Source organism: Phocoena sinus, chromosome 6 (genome assembly GCF_008692025.1).
Source record: "Phocoena sinus isolate mPhoSin1 chromosome 6, mPhoSin1.pri, whole genome shotgun sequence".
Lineage (NCBI taxonomy): Eukaryota > Metazoa > Chordata > Mammalia > Artiodactyla > Phocoenidae > Phocoena > Phocoena sinus.
Window position 1 is genome coordinate 43,285,686 of NC_045768.1, and position 17,052 is coordinate 43,302,737.

A 17,052-nucleotide genomic window follows, 5' to 3' on the forward strand; every position below is an offset into this window, starting at 1 on the left:
ATGGCATTGTGTTAAACAACATACTTAGTGTACAAAGTAGGTAATATTAATACCATTTCTCCACATTTTATTACAGATGATGAAATTGAGGTTTAGAGAGCTTAAATAATATGCCAGGGCCACACTGCTAATAAACGATAGATCTAGGATGTAAACCTAAGCCCCTAAGCCTCCATGGTCTTAAGCATTTTGTTGGGAAGCAAAAATCTTTCCAACAAATAATTTCGATAAAAATTTACAGTGGTTTATACCCTTTCGGAATTTTTATTTTATCTATGACTGTGCTATATGCACTTACTAAATCCTCTAGACATAATGCTCTTTTGCAAGCATTAGTAAGATTTTAAAATTTATTTTATTTGATTTTTATTTAACACATATATTTACAATATTTAATAGTAATATTACTGATAATAAGAATTATAATAAATAAATAAATAAGACTTAAAATGTCTATTTTAATGAAAGAGAAAATTTCCTGCAAAACTTAATTTCACACCTGATGGTTAGCTACACTACCATAGCCTGATGATTAACTGCACTACTATAAAATGAAATGGACATACTCCCAGGTTTAAGATCTGGTTGTTGTTTAGTATATGATTCTGACCAAGTCCACAGCCAGCTAAACCATCCTTTATTATCCTCTGACTCTTGTGCTCCTTCTCTGAAAATCCTGTATCCAGCTTTCTTTACCTAAAATGAATAAATTTACAAATAAATGACAAATTATCCTTTATTTAGTAATCTAAAGAAACAGGATGATATTTCTAAAACTTATCTACTTTAGTGAATAAGTGTAAACAATAATCATACTGACAATAAAACATAGTAACCACAACATTGGCCAAACATCAGAATTTAGGATTACCAGGTACTTAGCACCACTGTCTTATAAGCAATGGTAATGGGGGGGAAAAAATTGGCTTTCACCTTCATATGAACTCTCAGTATTTGATAAACCCAATTAGTTAGAAAGAATTTTTTTCCCATAGAACCTGTCTGGTTTAAATACATGTAGCAAAACAGTGCATGAAATTTTCTTGTAAAAGAAATAAGCAAATTTGAACCCTTTTTAGGAAACAGTATATTACAGCACAATACCAGTAACATTACAACATCTATCAAATCTGTATAAATTCTAGATTTATTTTTACTAATTGAAAGACAATCTGGAATTACCTCAACTTCTGCCTGTTGTCTTGCTATAGTTATATTAAATACATCCAAAGTCTTTTCCAACTCCTAAAAATATAAATAAAGTGTGTTTACATAAATAACTTTATATAAATAATTTTCATTTTTCTCTATCAAATTGCTATACTAAAGAAGAGATAGGAAGCAGAAAACAGGTCACCCATCAACATAATATTCCTGTTAAATTCTGAAAAGCAATGCTTGTATATACGTCAGCTTGGAAATTAGTAATGATGGAACAACTTTCTCAACAAAGAAATCATACATGTCATGCATGTAAGAGTTAGAATACTACAAGATACACAGGCACGTACTAGAAGATAACATACATGCACTGTTTTAAATGACTTTTATTTGGGCTTTAACTACAGTTAAGGGTAAACACATTAGTGTCACTTTCAACTAAAAATACAACTATACGTCCTTCATATTACATGCACATTTCATACGTCATCATTAAGATATATATATCAAGTAGATCTAGATACACTTAAATCTTGTTTTTAAATTTTATACTTTTCCAAGTATTTCAGTATAGCTACTGAAATAAATTTTATACTCTTCCAAGTATTTCAGTATAGCTACTGAAATAAACTGAGATAAGCTCAATCTTTCATCATATCTATACATTATTTCCATGATTACTTTTGAGAGCTTCATGCTCAAACCACTTTTAGTCCCAAAGAGAAACAGTGATGACCAACCATTACCTGGAAAACTTTACTCAGGGTTCTACAGTCTAGTAGACTTAGAGGGTTAATGTTAAGATCCAAAACTAGGTAAGGAAATCTGTAACCACCAAAGCAGAAACCCAAGCATTCATAATAGCCTAGGTCTTCAGAAAGTCTTCTATTTCAAAAATAAAAATAAAACTCAATCTTAGGGAGTTTTTTGGAAATTGGCCTGGATTCAAAATAATTCCATTACTTTTGAGAGACTAACTCTTCTTAGACTCCCTAAGCTGTACTTCATCCATCAGTAAAACAGTCCCGTCTAGAATATACCATAATGCTAAAAGATTACGACTAATATTTAGAGAACTCAGGAGCCAGCTAATTAAACGTAAAGTTGCTGGTGAAGACCAGAAATGCCACAAGGATTAAGAGGAAAAAAAGCACTGTTTGAGCAAAAAATTCAGAAAAGTTCATACAAGAGATGGGATGTAAGCAAAACTTGAGGAATGAGTGAAACTGAGATAGAGATGAAGAAAGGCAGATGGAATGCATGAGCAGACTTGGCTATAAGTATAAGCATATACATATAGAAGACAGGAAATTTATTTGATTAATGCACAGTTAGATGGTAACATAGGGAAAAATGGAGTGGTGACATAACATAAGGCTTTGAAACCAACACAGAGAAGACTGGAATCAATGGAACAAATACTTTCTAGGCTTTTGAGGTTTGTAAATGTCATAATAATGAGGCTTCCAGTTACTATTTGCATAAACCCAAATCTCTCCAGATTGAGGAGAATCTCAAATTCCAAATGCACACAGGAAAACATCACCAGGGTTTGTAACATCCAATAGAAGTTAAGGAGTATGAAAAAGTCTAGTAAGTAAAAGAGACAGAGAATGATCAGTACAAATTAGAACAGATAAGTAGGGAGTGTTAGTCACTAAAGACTGAGGAGTTAAGTAGTACAAAATATTTAACAAATTTTTTAAATGCTAACCTCCAAAGAGTTGAAAAGTTCACCAGATGGCTTCTTACTTGTTAGCTTTTTTTTATACAGTTCTTTATATTGCTTCATTTTTTGCCTATGTTCTCTTATATGCTTCCATGACCACATCCGTAAGTGGGGCCGAACATTTACTTCAAGAATACCACATATAGCATAAACCCACCTAGTTAAAAAATAAAAACAAAAACCCTACACTTAAAAACACTCTCAGACCAACAGTATAAAATATAACTGATACTGCTTCTACTCTAACAGCATACATAATACAGAGACTATGAAAATGGTATATTATCTGGGCACTTGCTTCTTCCCAGCCCTATTAGTAATTAACAATACACTATTTAGTCTTACCTCTTTCCTAAATGAAAATAATCAAAATCACTGAATTTTGTTACAATAAATATAGTTCTACAGAAAAACTATTAAAGTATTAATTGGCAACTAGCACTTCAGCCACTTCTATAGTAATTAAAATAGTCAACTGAAAGAGTAATTGCAACTTCTAGAAACTAGGAAAGAGCTTAATAACTGGAAAAATAAGACTTTTGAATTTTAAAAAGGGGTTGCACTTTATAGACTACCATAACCCTTTCAGGTTTATAATAGGTTTAATATGTCTGATACCAAAGTTTGAAAACTAAAAAAAGACACGGTTAGAAAACAAACTGGGATATGTTTCTTAATAATTCCAAAAATACAGTAAATGAATGGAATGCTAGTATTTCCAGTTGTAAATTCATTATAAAGAATCCTTTAACTTAATTTTACTCATGTAATAAGCAAAAGCCACTACAAGTGTTTCAAGACAAATATTACATTATAGTTTCTATCAGCCCTTAAAGAGTATCTCAAAAAGTCAAGAAATTCACTTTTATACTGTATTTTTTAAATCTTAAAAAACTTAGATTGAGCAATTCCACTGGGTATCTACCTGAAGAAAATGAAAACACTAATTCAAAAAATATATGCACTCCCATGTTCACTGCAGCATTATTTACAAGAGCCAAGATATGGAAACAACCAAGTGCCCACTGATGGATGAATGGATCAAGAAAATGTGTGTATATATATACACACGATGAAATGTTATTCAGCCATAAAAGGAATAAAATCTTGCCATTTGTGACAACACGAATGGCTACTGAGGGCATTATGCTAACTGAAATAAGTCAGACAGACAAAGAGAAAGACAAATACTGTATGATCTCACTTATATATTGAATTTTAAAAAATGAGCTCATAGATCCCGAGAATACACTGGTGGTAGCCAGAGGCAGTGGGTCGGGGATGCTCAAAATGGGTGAAGGGGATCCAGAAAACTTCCAGTTATAAAATAAATAAGTCATGGGGATATAATGTACAGCATGGCAACTACAGTTACTAATACTGTATGGCATATTTGAAAGTTGCTAAGAGAATAGATCTTATAAGTTCTTATAACAAAAAAAATAGTTTTGTTAACTATGCATGATATTGGATGTTAACTAGACTTATTGTGGTGATCATTTTGCAATATATACCAATATCGAATCATTATGTCATACGCCTGAAACTAATATATGTCGATTATACTTCAATTTGAAAAAATTTAAGGCATATTACCATTCTTTGGCATGGTAGTGGAGAGGTACATCAGGTTTGAATTTCCTATATGGTAGATTTTGCGTCATCATATCAACCGATTCAAGAAGTTCCATAAGACTGAAATACTGAAGAATGAAAAAATTAAAGTTCTTAAATGTTTCAGATTTTTGTTTAATTGTCAAAGATAAAAGTTATTGACTTTTTAAGGAAATGTTATCATATACCATTGAGTTTTTGAAAAACATTTAAAATCTTAGCTCTCCTTTTATCAAACTATAACTCACAATTTAAAATTTCATTAAAAAAAATCACCTGTGGTTTATTAAGTTCAATTGTTATGTCATGTAACTCAATATCCAGGCTTATTTTGGGGGCAGAAAAGTCAAAATCCAATCCGCGATTCATCTGAAGTTTGGCATTAGCAGATATGGGGCGAAATACTGGAAAATAACACAGATTTTTAAAAATTAAATTGAGTTTTTTTCAAGAGTCTCAAAGTGCTAAAGGAATCAAGTTGAAAATGCTGATTTTCATTTCTTATATACCCTTTCTACAGCTCCCAGATTTCCATACTGCTATGATTTGATCATATGAACTGTCAGTGTTGAAGAGTCTTTTATATTTTTCCTATCTATAATTCATATTGTCTTTTATGAGTACAATAAAAGCTAAGCGAACTCCTCAAAACAACAAAATAATCCTTACAAGCAGGAACACTCTCTAAAAGGCAAAACAGTCCAGTAAGACAATTTTAATAAAAGTATAGTTTTAAGGAATGAATATAATTAGAAATGCTAAGGGGAAAAATATTTTATTTAGCCACTGACTTTCATTATATAATTATAATTCCTGAATTTTGGGTCAGTGTCTCTGTATCCATCTGTCCCCCCCCTTTTTTTTTTTTTTTTTGTTTGTTTGTTTGTTTGTTTTTTGCGGTACGCGGGCCTCTCACTGTTGTGGCCTCTCCCGTTGCGGAGCACAGGCTCCGGACGCGCAGGCTCAGCGGCCATGGCTCACGGGCCCAGCCGCTCCGCGGCATGTGGGATCCTCCCGGACCGGGGCACGACCCCGCGTCCCCTGCATCGGCAGGCGGACTCTCAACCACTGCGCCACCAGGGAAGCCCTGTCCCCCCTTTTAACTTGAAAAAAGAGAGGAGATAAGATGAGAGTTTATCCAAGATAACCTTCTTGGCTCAACTCATAATCTAAGATTTCTCTCAACCCTTTGTATTTAGTGCCAAAAAGAATAAGAATAATGCAGAGGGAGACCAGTAATAGCAGAATCTAGAAAGATATCAACCCCTAAATTATAAGCTAATTTGTATACAAAGATAATATATTCCTCTTCTTTTAATCATCCCTCAGGCATAGCACTAAATTCAAAAATACTTTTTTTTTTTTTGCGATACACAGGCCTCTCACTGTTGTGGCCTCTCCCGTTGCGGAGCACAGGCTCCGGACGCACAGGCTCAGCGGCCATGGCTCACGGGCCCAGCCACTCCGCGGCATGTGGGATCTTCCCAAACCGGGGCACGAACCCGTGGCCCATGCATCGGCAGGCGGACTCTCAACCACTGTGCCACCAGGGAAGCCCCCCAAAATACTTTTAATTTGAATAGAACAAGAAGGTATTCATCAATAGGGGACCAGTTAAATTCATTACTCTATACAACAGAATACTATACAGTTAAAAATGAGAAAAATTTATATGTACATAAATGGAAGGATATTGAAAGAGAAAGTTTAGAAAGTATATGTATAAAGCAATAATACCAGTATTTGAAAAGTAAAATTATTCCTCTCCTCCAGCTTTAACTCTTGTTAAACAAGACTATACCACCCACTATACCCTCCTTGGTTACAATAATTTATCCACCCCTGGGCTTCACCCTCTCCTATCTCTCTCAGATTTTAGCTCCTGGCAACTCTAATTTCTGGATTATTTCAATATACAAATGATCGTTCCAATATCATAGCCTCTCAGTTCCTTGGACTCTTCCCCCCTCACCTCATCCACTAGACCTTATCATACCGATATCCTCAACCTCTCAATAAATTCAGGCTCAAGCATCCAACTCTCCTACCACCACCATCTATCTCTCTAGTAATCCAATACCAAACCTCAAGTCTTAAGGGAACTACCATTCATTGATCCTCTTATCTTTGCTCTGTCTTTCACTTCTGCTTCATGTCCTCAGCTCTCTCCCTACCCTGTTGACAGTTATTTCAGTCATTCCCTTGCATTCACCCTTTAACTCCTTGGCCCTTCTCACTTCGTTAATACTTACTAGGCAAAACTCGAATTCTGAATAAAGCCACTCTATTTACTCCACACCTCTATTTACTCCACATCAATACCTACGCAGCTGTATGTGGTTGGGAAAAAACAAAATCACACTGATTGGTCTCACGTTAATGTCATAAATCTCAAGTAGGTACTTAATGTTGTTGACTAATCACACAACATTCTTTTAGTCCAGGGATAGGCCAAACCTATACCACAGCCTGTTTTTGTATAGCAAGTGAGCTAGGAATGATTTTTTTTTTTTTTTTTTTTGCAGTATGTGGGCCTCTCACTCTTGTGGCCTCTCCCGTTGCGGAGCACAGGCTCCAGACGCGCAGGCTCAGTGGCCATGGCTCACAGGCCCAGCCACTCCGCAGCATGTGGGATCTTCCCGGACCGGGGCACGAACCCGCATCCCCCGCGTCGGCAGGTGGACTCTCAAACACTGCGCCACCAGGGAAGCCCAGGAATGATTTTTATACTTTTAAAGGGTTGTTTAAAAGAAACAGAAAAATATGTGACAGAGACTATACATAACCTATAAAATGTAAAATGTTTGTTTACTACATGGCCCTTTGCAAAAAGAAAACTAGCCAAACCCTACTCTGGCCCAGTGGTTCTCAAACTGTAGTATTCATCAAAATCACTAGGACAGCTTGTTAAAAATAGATTGCTAAGCTTCACTCTCAGATGTTCTGATTCAGTATGTCTGGGATGGGCCCTGGAATTTATATTTCTAACATGTTTCCAAGTGATACTGATATTGCTAGTCTAAACAGCACTTTGGTAATACTGCTCTCATCAATTCATTCTCTCATTCCCCTACATGGCCATCTCATAGCCCCTCCTCCATCTGAAAACCTCTAATTCCTCAGATAGTTTAAAAAAAAAAAAAAGAGTTCAGAAGAAAAAAAACCCATTAACTCCAATCACCATATTTACTTGTTCACCCAACACTAAGACTTCCTTCCTCCCTCCCTCCCTTCCTTCCTTCCTTCCTTCCTTCCTTCCTTCCTTCCTCCCTCCCTCCCTCCCTCCCTCCCTTCCTTCCTTCCTGGCTGTGTTGGGTCTTCGTAGCTGCATGCAGGCTTTAGTTGCAGCAAGCCAGCGGCTACTCTGCATTGCAATGCATGGGCTTCTTATTGTGGTAGCTTCTCTTGTTGCAGAGCACGGGCTCTAGGCGCACGGGCTCAGTAGTTGTGGCCTGTGGGCTCTAGAGTGCAGGCTCAGTAGTTGTGGCACATGGGCTTAGTTGCTGTGCGGAATGTGGGATCCTCCCAGACCAGGGCTAAAACCCGTGTCCCCTGCATTGGCAGGTGGATTCCTAACCACTGTGCCACCAGGGAAGTCCCGGACTTCTCTCCTATAATTGAAATCTACCTTATAAACAAACTGACCATGATCCTACCTGTGGCAAAGCACTCCACTTGTACACTAGATTCTACCCCCTTTCACCCATGTCAATACAGAAATAATCCCTTCTCTCTCTTATTTTTCATGTTCTATGGATCATTCCAATCCTAGTCTATAAACAAGATGCTATCTCTCCCATTAAATAAAAACACAAAAAACAAAACCAAAAAGAAATCCTTCATTCATCCTTCCCCCTCCAGCAAGTGTGCCAGTTATCAACTGATTGCCCATAACCTCCAGATCACCCTTCCCTGCCTGCTCTAAAACCTAGATTTGGGTCCTTTAGATAGTTTTTCTTTATCAGCTAGCATAATGTTAATCTTTATCAGCAGAGGACACGGGAGAGATACTGCAGGAGCAAGGAGTTATGCTTCCTGGTTCTAATGTACTCATTCAGCAGACTCCTGCAGTGCCATGGTTCTGCAACACGCAGCTCCTAAAGAAAATGGCTTCTCCAGTGTCCAGGTCCTCCAGCACAACAGATTTCTTCAGCACCAGACTCCTGCAGTACATGGCAGCTTGCACCATCCAACAGCCAGCAAATTCTCTCAGTACGCTGCTAAGGCAGTTTTAGAGTGGAGTGCCTTCTGGAGACAACTCTCCATGAGGCTCCCTAAAGGGTCTGTTTCCCTAAAGTTCCTGAATGAGAATTTACAGGTTTAACTGGCAGGGCACCACAGACTTTCCTGCCTCCTAGTGACCCATGGCCACACCCTTTCCAACAAGTTCTAGATCTCAGTGCTGAGGGAGGTAGACCGCCTTCTTTGGACACTCCACCTAAGTCCTAGGGTAAGGGCTGTTCCTTCTATCTACTGTTCTTATATTCTTTAGCGTTCTCTTTACTTTTTACTAGCCAATCCCTTGTTACTCTAATCCCCTGTTATATTTAGTAATTCTTCATAAATACTTTCCCTGCTCAAATTAGTATGTGGTTTCTCTTTCTTCATCAGACTCTGACTGAAACAGCCAGAAATAACAGCAGGGTAAAGGAGAAATAAGACAAATTTGAAGTGACAGATTTGAGAATCATCAACACACATGACACAGAAAAGTGTTTTGTTTCTGCATATATATTATAAATATATTTAATTTTGTGGGAAAATTAACATGAAATATCAGTGACATCAACAATATTCATTTAAAATTTATACTGATTACTTTAATTGTACATTTATTTTATGAGATGTACTTACCAAAATCATAACCTTTTGGAATAACACTTTCATCAACAATACCATTCCTCAGGCTGTCCTATTAAAAGACAAATTGATTTTATTTATATTCGTGTCAATATACCTTTATTCTACAAAATCCTATTATATGCAAAAGAAAAATGCCTAAAAGCAATTAAAAAAATAACTCAAACTTAGCAGAACTTGGCTAAGAAAATATTAAAATGGTTAGACACTATCTCATTAAACTATTATATAAGACTGCTCTAGAAATTTTTAGGATATGTGTGTTTATATATATGTGTACAAGCACATACACAAAATTTGACAGAATTCAACATCTATTTATGAAAAAAACTCTCAACAAAGTGGGTACAGAGTTAACGTATCTCAACATATGAAGGCCATAGATGACAAGCCCACAGCTATCATCATACTCAAGGGTGAAAAGCTGAAAGCTTCTCCTCTAATATCGGGAACAAGACAAAGAAGCCCACTTTGACCACTTTTATTCAACAGAATATTAGAAGTCCTAGCCAGAGAAATTAGGTAAGAAAAATAAAGGCATACAAATTGGAAAGGAAGAAGTAAAACTGTCACTATTTGCAGATGACATAATAATATAAATAAAAAACCCTAAAGATTCCACCAAAACCTGTTAAAACTAATACTAAATGAATTAAATAAAGTTGCAGGATATAAAAATCAATATATGGAAAACTGAGGTGTTTCTATACACTAATAACAAACTATCAGAAAGAGAAATTAAGAAAAAAATTCCATTTACAATTGCATCAAAATGTAACAATAAATTTCACCATGGTGAAAGACTTGTACCCTGAAAATGATAAGGCACTGAGGAAAGAAAATGAAAAGGACAATAACTGATGGAAAGACATTCCATGCTCATGGATTTGAATAATTATCATTGTTAAAATGTCCATATTACCCAAAGCAATCTACAGATTCAATGCCATCACCATCAAAATACCAACTGCTTTCTTCACAGAAATAGAAAAAACAATACTAAAATTTGTATGGAACCACAAAGGAACCCAAATAGCCAAAGCAATCTTGAGAAAGAAGAACAAAGCTGGAGGCGTCATGCTCCCTGATTTCTAAATTACAAAGCTTTAGTAATCAAAACAATATGGTACTGGCATAAAAACAGATACAGATCAACAGAATAGAACAGACAACCCAGAAATCCCATGCATATATGGTCAGTTCATTTATAACAAAGGAGCCAAGAATATACAATGGGGAAACGACAGTCTCTTCAATAAATGGTGTTGGGAAAACTTGACAGCCATATGCGAAAGAATGAAATTGCACTACTACCTTACATGATAAATGAAAATAACTCAAAATGGATTAAAGACTTGAACATAAGACCTGAAACCATAAAAATCCCTAGAAGAAAACAGGTGGTAATTTCCTTGACATCTGTTTTGGTGATGATTTTTTGGATTGGACAACAAAAACAAAGGCAACAAAAGCAAAAATAAACAAATATGACTACACCAAATTAAAGGCTTCTGCACAGCAAAGGAAACCATCAATTACATGAAAAGGGAACCTTATGAATGAAAGAAAATATATGCAAATCATATACCTGATAAGGGGTTAATATCTGAAATATATAATGAACCCATATAACTCAAAAGCAAAAAAATAAACCATCCAATTAAAAAATGGGCAGAATACCTGAAAAGACATTTTTCAAAGAAGAAATACAGATGGCTAACAGGTACATTAAAAGATGCTCAACAACACTAATCATTAGAGAAATGCAAATCAAAACCACAAAGAGATACCACCTCATACTTGTTAGAATGGCTATTTTCAAAAAGACAAAAAATAACAAATGTTGGTGAGAATGTGAAGAAAAGAGAACCCTTCTGCTCTGGTGGTGGGATGCAAATTGGTGCAGACACCATGGAAAACAATAGCGGAGCCTCGAAAAATTAAAAATAGAACTACCATGTGATCCAATAGTTCCACTTCTGAGTATTTTCCTGAAGAAAACAAAAGCACTAACTTGAAAACATATCTGTACCATGTTCACTGCAGCATTATTTATAATAGCCAAGATATGGAAACAACCTAAATGTCCTTCAAAAGGTGAATGAAGAAAATGTTTTACACACACACAATGGAATATCACTCAGCCATAAAAAAGAATGAAATTGTGTCATCTGTGACAACACAAATGGACCATGAAATAGCTCAGAGAAAAACAAATACTGTATTATCTCACTTCATGTGCAATTTAGGAAAAAAAGACAAACTCATAGATACAGAGAACACACTGGTGGTTGCCACAGGTGGGGAGTGGGGATGGGCAAAATTGACGAAAGGAGTCAAAAGGTCCAAACTTCAGTTATAAAATAATTATTATGTCATGTGGATGTAATGTACAACAGGCGACTGTAGTTAATGATACTGTATTGCGTATTTGAAAGTTGCTAAGAGTAAATCTTAAAAGTTCTCATCACAAGAAAAAAAAAACTGTGTAACTGTGTATGGTGATGGATGTTAACTAGACTTACTGTGGTGATCATTTTGCAATATTTACAAATATCAAAACATTATGTTGGGGCTTCCCTGGTGGTACAGTGGTTGAGAGTCCGCCTGCCGATGCAGAGGACGTGGGTTCGTGCCCCAGTCCAGGAAGATCCCACATGCCACGTTGTGGCTGGGCCCATGAGCCATGGCTGCTGAGCCTGCGCGTCCAGAGCCTGTGCTCCGCAACGGGAGAAGCCACGACAGTGAGAGGCCCGCGTAACGCAAAAAAAAAAAAAAAAAAAAAAACATTATGTTGCATACATGTAACTAATAAATGCTGCATGTCAATTATACAAAAAAAGGCATGTATTTATATGTTTCTGTACAGACACATATATATTCACCTATTTCCGCTAATGGATTTTGCCTAAGGAAAAAAAGGACAACTGACTACAGTATGTCAGATAAATGACAATGAATAAAACCTTATGCAAAATATGATACCAACAAAAGTGTATATGCATATATCAAAAAAATTTACTCACCAATGATTCATCATAATTACTAAGATAAAACATCTGAGACTTCACATTCCAATAGGCAAAAAGGTTATCCAATAGGATTAACTGAAAATAAATCAATTTTATTATAAGCCTCATTTTCACTGAAGATTCTTTAACATATGCTTTTTTCTGAATCTCAAATATTTGGTCATATAACAGTTAAGCAAGTAAACACAATTCACAAAAATCCTTATCTATATATTATCATTTGCCTTCCTAATTAAAAGTATCTTTTGTCAAGCCCATGGGTTGAAAAAACATATTTATTTTACCTTACGAAATAGTTTCTCAGTTTCATCATGTAAACATGGAATCCAGTATTGATCAGTTGTCTGAAAAGGAAAATAAAAAGCAGTAAAAAACTGTCACTTGCATGTGAAATGGCAGAGTGATAAATAGAATCTATCATGCCCTAGACCAAGTTTCCATTAAAATGTCCTTGAAAACAACATTCAGGGGCTTCCCTGGTGGCGCAGTGGTTAAGAATCCGCCTGACAATGCAGGGGACACAGGTTCGAGCCCCGGTCCGGGAAGATCCCACATGCCGCAGAGCAACTAAGCCCACGCACCACAACTACTGAGCCTGTGCTCTAGAGCCCACCAGCCGCAACTACTGAGCCCGTGTGCCACAACTACTAAAGCCTGCGTGCCTAGAGCCCGTGCTCCACAACAAGAGAAGCCACTGCAGTGAGAAGCCCACGCACCACAAAGAAGAGTAGCTCCCGCTTGCCGCAGCTAGAGAAAAAAAAACCCACAGGCAGCAACGAAGACCCAATGCAGCCAAAAATAAAATAAATAAATTTTAAAAAATAATAATAATAACGTTCAGTCAAAGAATATTAACTGAATATTCTGCATTCAAGGATCTCATTGCTTGGTGGAAAAGCAAACTAGTAAACAAATTACAAACAGGTAAATGCCATTATGGAGCTTAAATACACAGTACTCAGGGAGAACATGGTGGGAGCCTCAATCTCAGGGAGGTGATGGCAAAAGTGATATCTAACCTAATAAGTGACTCATTAATAGAAATTATCAATTCTAACTTCAGTAGGGAATATGATTCGCGGTAGGAAGATATTTGAATATATGACATGTTCAAAGAAGTGAAATAGCCCAATATGGCCCAAGAACATATTCAAAACAACGGAAAGAGGTAAAGTTAGGTATCTTACCTGGGGACAGATTACAAAGGGATTATAAACTATTTTAAGACAAACCTATGGACTTTATTCTAAGAGCAATGAAAAGTCACTGAGGGGAATAAACTGATATCTGAAGCTTATGTTAAACAGACGGTTTTCATTTTTTTTCTAGAGAACTAAATGGACTAGAACAGTGTTGCTCAAAGTATTCATACAATTAGGATCACCTGGAAGGCTTTTTAAACTAGATTGCTGGGTCCCAACCTGAGTTTCTAATTTAATATGTCTGGGCTGGGGGACAAGTTTCCAAGGACCTCCAAAACCAGTGGTGAAAACCACTGCTGACACAGTTACCAATCACCTTCACATTGCCAAATCCAATGGCTAATTCTCCACCCTTATTTTTCAGCGTTAACAGTAGCATTTGACAGTTTACCTCACCCAACTTTATTGAATAACTTTTCACTTGACTTTTCTTTTTTCTCTTTCTGCTTGAGGTGGATCCAAGTTTTAAAAACAAATCATACACAAAAGCTTAATGAACATAACAAATAAAAGAATATAATGAAATACTATAGAGTAGTTGAACTGGATCAACTGAACTACACGTGGCAATAAATACACGTCACAAACAATGTGTAGAGAAAAAGGGAACTTACAGAAGAATCACATAACATATTTATGTAAACTTTTAAAAATCTACCAAATATTACACAGTTTTAATGGATATATTATATAAAGTTTAAAAACTTAGGATGTTTATCTCTTGGGTGGGAGAGAAGAGTGGAGTGGAATACAAAAGGAATTTATTCATAACAGCTTATTCTTTAAAAGTATTTAAAACTTAATCTAAATGACAAATTCAACAATCATGCCTTCTAGATATGAGCAAATGTTTCATAATTCTCTATGTGCTCCTATACTTTAAAAATTTTTCAATTTGAAAAATCAGACAGGAAGAAAATATGCCACGATTATTAATAATAGTGATGATAAAATGATTTGTTTCTTTAGGCTTTTCGTGACTTATCAAAGATTCTGAAATGAACATTACTTTTATTTTGTACTTATGCATTTAAAATTCAGAATGGATTTTTAAAGAAAATAAGTATCAAATATCATAACTGGCAAATAATAGGCTCTCACATTTGAAACTAAATTTGATTGTCAACCATTCTTTGAACTGTAAAACTACCTACCCTCAGTTCCAATCCAGTCTATGCATTTCCTGTACCACTTCTTTATAGATACCTACTCCTGATGCTGGCATATATTAACAGTAATTACTAATTTAATTAACTATACTGCAAAATTAAATATGGTTGAATTTCTTTTTAAACAAAGTACCTGCATGCTGAGATTTTGAAGGGAAATACCAAATGACAGTGGGTTGTCTCGATTTGTGACCTAAAGAGGAAAACAGAGTAAATTTTACTCAGATTTTTAGTAGTTGTATAAAATTCATATTATAGAAGAACTTCACTTTCTGGGAAGTATGCTATTTTGAACCTTCAGAAACATTTTCCGACTTTCTGGAATAATTTTTATTCCTATATTTTTCCTAATACTAATTAAAATATTAAGTATCAATGTATTAGTGTAGTACAATAATACATCTGCATAATGTTTTTCGGTCTGCAAAAAAAGTAGTTTATAAAAAAAGTGATTGACCCTCACAACAGAACTATGAGAAGCCAATGATTATGTGTTTGAGAGAATACATGATCTATTTGACATCAAACAATTAGTTAAGTCTAGCTCTAATGATTCCTAGACCATTGCTCTTTCCAGGAAGAAAACACAGTATAATTTAAAGTATTTTAAAAATATATAACTGCGAAATTCATAACTCCCATTTATCAAAGGTGATTATAATATAAACAAAGCATTTACCTTCATTATCTGATGTTTGAACATTTTAGGAAAGTGTAATCAAGGCACTAAGGACTGCAAATTACAACTATAATTATAAAAAATAAAGATAATGTCATCTTCAGCTCTATATCCCTCCACTTCCCAGCATCTCATAAGTTGACCACTACAGAGCAGGTGTCAACAAACAGTAAAATAAATATAAACCATTATCACCTATTAAAATACTTACATCATCTTCATAGCGAATATGGATGTTGGAAATTTTCACTTGAAGATTTTTTATGATCTGAGTAATTAATTTTTCTGTAAAAGTGTCCTGTTTCTCCACCCGATGTTTTTCTACAATTGCAAATATCCATTTTTGATTTGAATGAAAAATACACTCTATGTGTATACACTTATTGAGGTAACGTAACTGTTACCTTGTTAAAGAAATATATCTGTATTTGTAAACAGAACACTAAAAGCCTGCTTTCCAGAAGTCTTACATACCAAAAGGCTTTCACAGGTGACTAAATGCACACAGTTTTCAAAAGCCACTTTCTTATCCAATCAAACTAAAGCCAAATATGTAGAATTTACTGTCATCAAATTTTATAATTTCTGTTAGCTATACCTGAGTATATAAGGACATAGAAAACAATAAAGATTATTAGGTAAGAATATAATAGGCTTATATTAGAAGAGCCAGAAACAGTAGCAAAGAATGAATCTCTGCTAAAATTTATGCTATCATCATAAGTTGTCTGTGGTTAGAAGTATAAAACAGCTGAATGTGCTCCTTCCCCAATGAATACAAAATAGGAAGATATAAGATCCTTTCCCTCTCTCCTTTTAAGCAAGGATGAAGGAAGTTCATCATTTGTTTCATTTTCCAAAATGAGATTAACTATCTCTTCAATACTTTCCAGGGAAATATAAAGAATTGAGGTTCGTAATTTCTTTTTTAATATGCCTGTGATAATCACTAATTACTAACGTTTTTGCCCCCACTTGAAAATGCCAATGAAGGTGATCTCCTTTCCTATTTCTAGTCCTATTCCACCTGTATCTACATATTGTTTATCTTTTCCTCTAATGACCTACTACTCTCTAATTCATCTGATCCAGAAGGTCTCAAATAAAAAGTTGATGAAGGTATCACATGTACATCAAAGACAAGTGTGAGTGAACAAGAGATAACTGAATATATTTGAATATATTGAAAAGGACTTTAGAATTAAAAAGTGGAAAGTAGAATATAAACTCTTTGAAGACAGAACATTTTATTTTAAATGCTGAATGAATCCCACCACTACCTAATAAAATCCTCTGCTCTATAAATTTATTCAGTCATTCAATTAAATGCTAAATCTTTCTTTCCCTACCCACTAGTTTCTTTCTGACTTCCTTATCTGGCTCTGATTCCATAATAAATTATTTCACTAACACTTTAAACTCTGTGCTCTTTTTTTTCTCCTTTTCCTCTGTCAATAAAGCTCCAACCCTGCATAAAACCAAGTCTACCTTTTATATAAACATGTATGCCTTGCCAGGTGAGTATTGGAGGAGAAAAATTACAACAGAACAGATTGCAGCTACTGTAAGTTAATCATTACCAACTTCAACTCACCAGCAACCTTAC

The 17,052-nt window shown here is 35.3% G+C and overlaps 1 protein-coding gene across 6 annotated transcripts in view; it reads right to left on the minus strand.

The window, feature by feature from the left end:
• The window catches only part of VPS13A (vacuolar protein sorting 13 homolog A), a 236,934-nt gene that overhangs the window by 185,607 nt on the left and 34,275 nt on the right, over positions 1 to 17,052 (minus strand). For all 6 annotated transcript variants that reach the window (XR_004350289.1, XR_004350290.1, XM_032634365.1 and 3 more), the window contains exons 6-15: positions 15,658 to 15,767; positions 14,901 to 14,960; positions 12,681 to 12,740; positions 12,391 to 12,471; positions 9,359 to 9,416; positions 4,781 to 4,908; positions 4,487 to 4,593; positions 2,876 to 3,047; positions 1,183 to 1,245; positions 567 to 696 (exon numbers count right to left, since the gene is read on the minus strand). Coding sequence is in view for 4 of the 6 variants with exons in the window: in XM_032634365.1 (XP_032490256.1) it covers positions 567 to 696; positions 1,183 to 1,245; positions 2,876 to 3,047; positions 4,487 to 4,593; positions 4,781 to 4,908; positions 9,359 to 9,416; positions 12,391 to 12,471; positions 12,681 to 12,740; positions 14,901 to 14,960; positions 15,658 to 15,767 (969 nt within the window). In the remaining 2 variants the exon portion in view is untranslated. The remainder of the gene's footprint in view (positions 1 to 566; positions 697 to 1,182; positions 1,246 to 2,875; positions 3,048 to 4,486; positions 4,594 to 4,780; positions 4,909 to 9,358; positions 9,417 to 12,390; positions 12,472 to 12,680; positions 12,741 to 14,900; positions 14,961 to 15,657; positions 15,768 to 17,052) is intronic.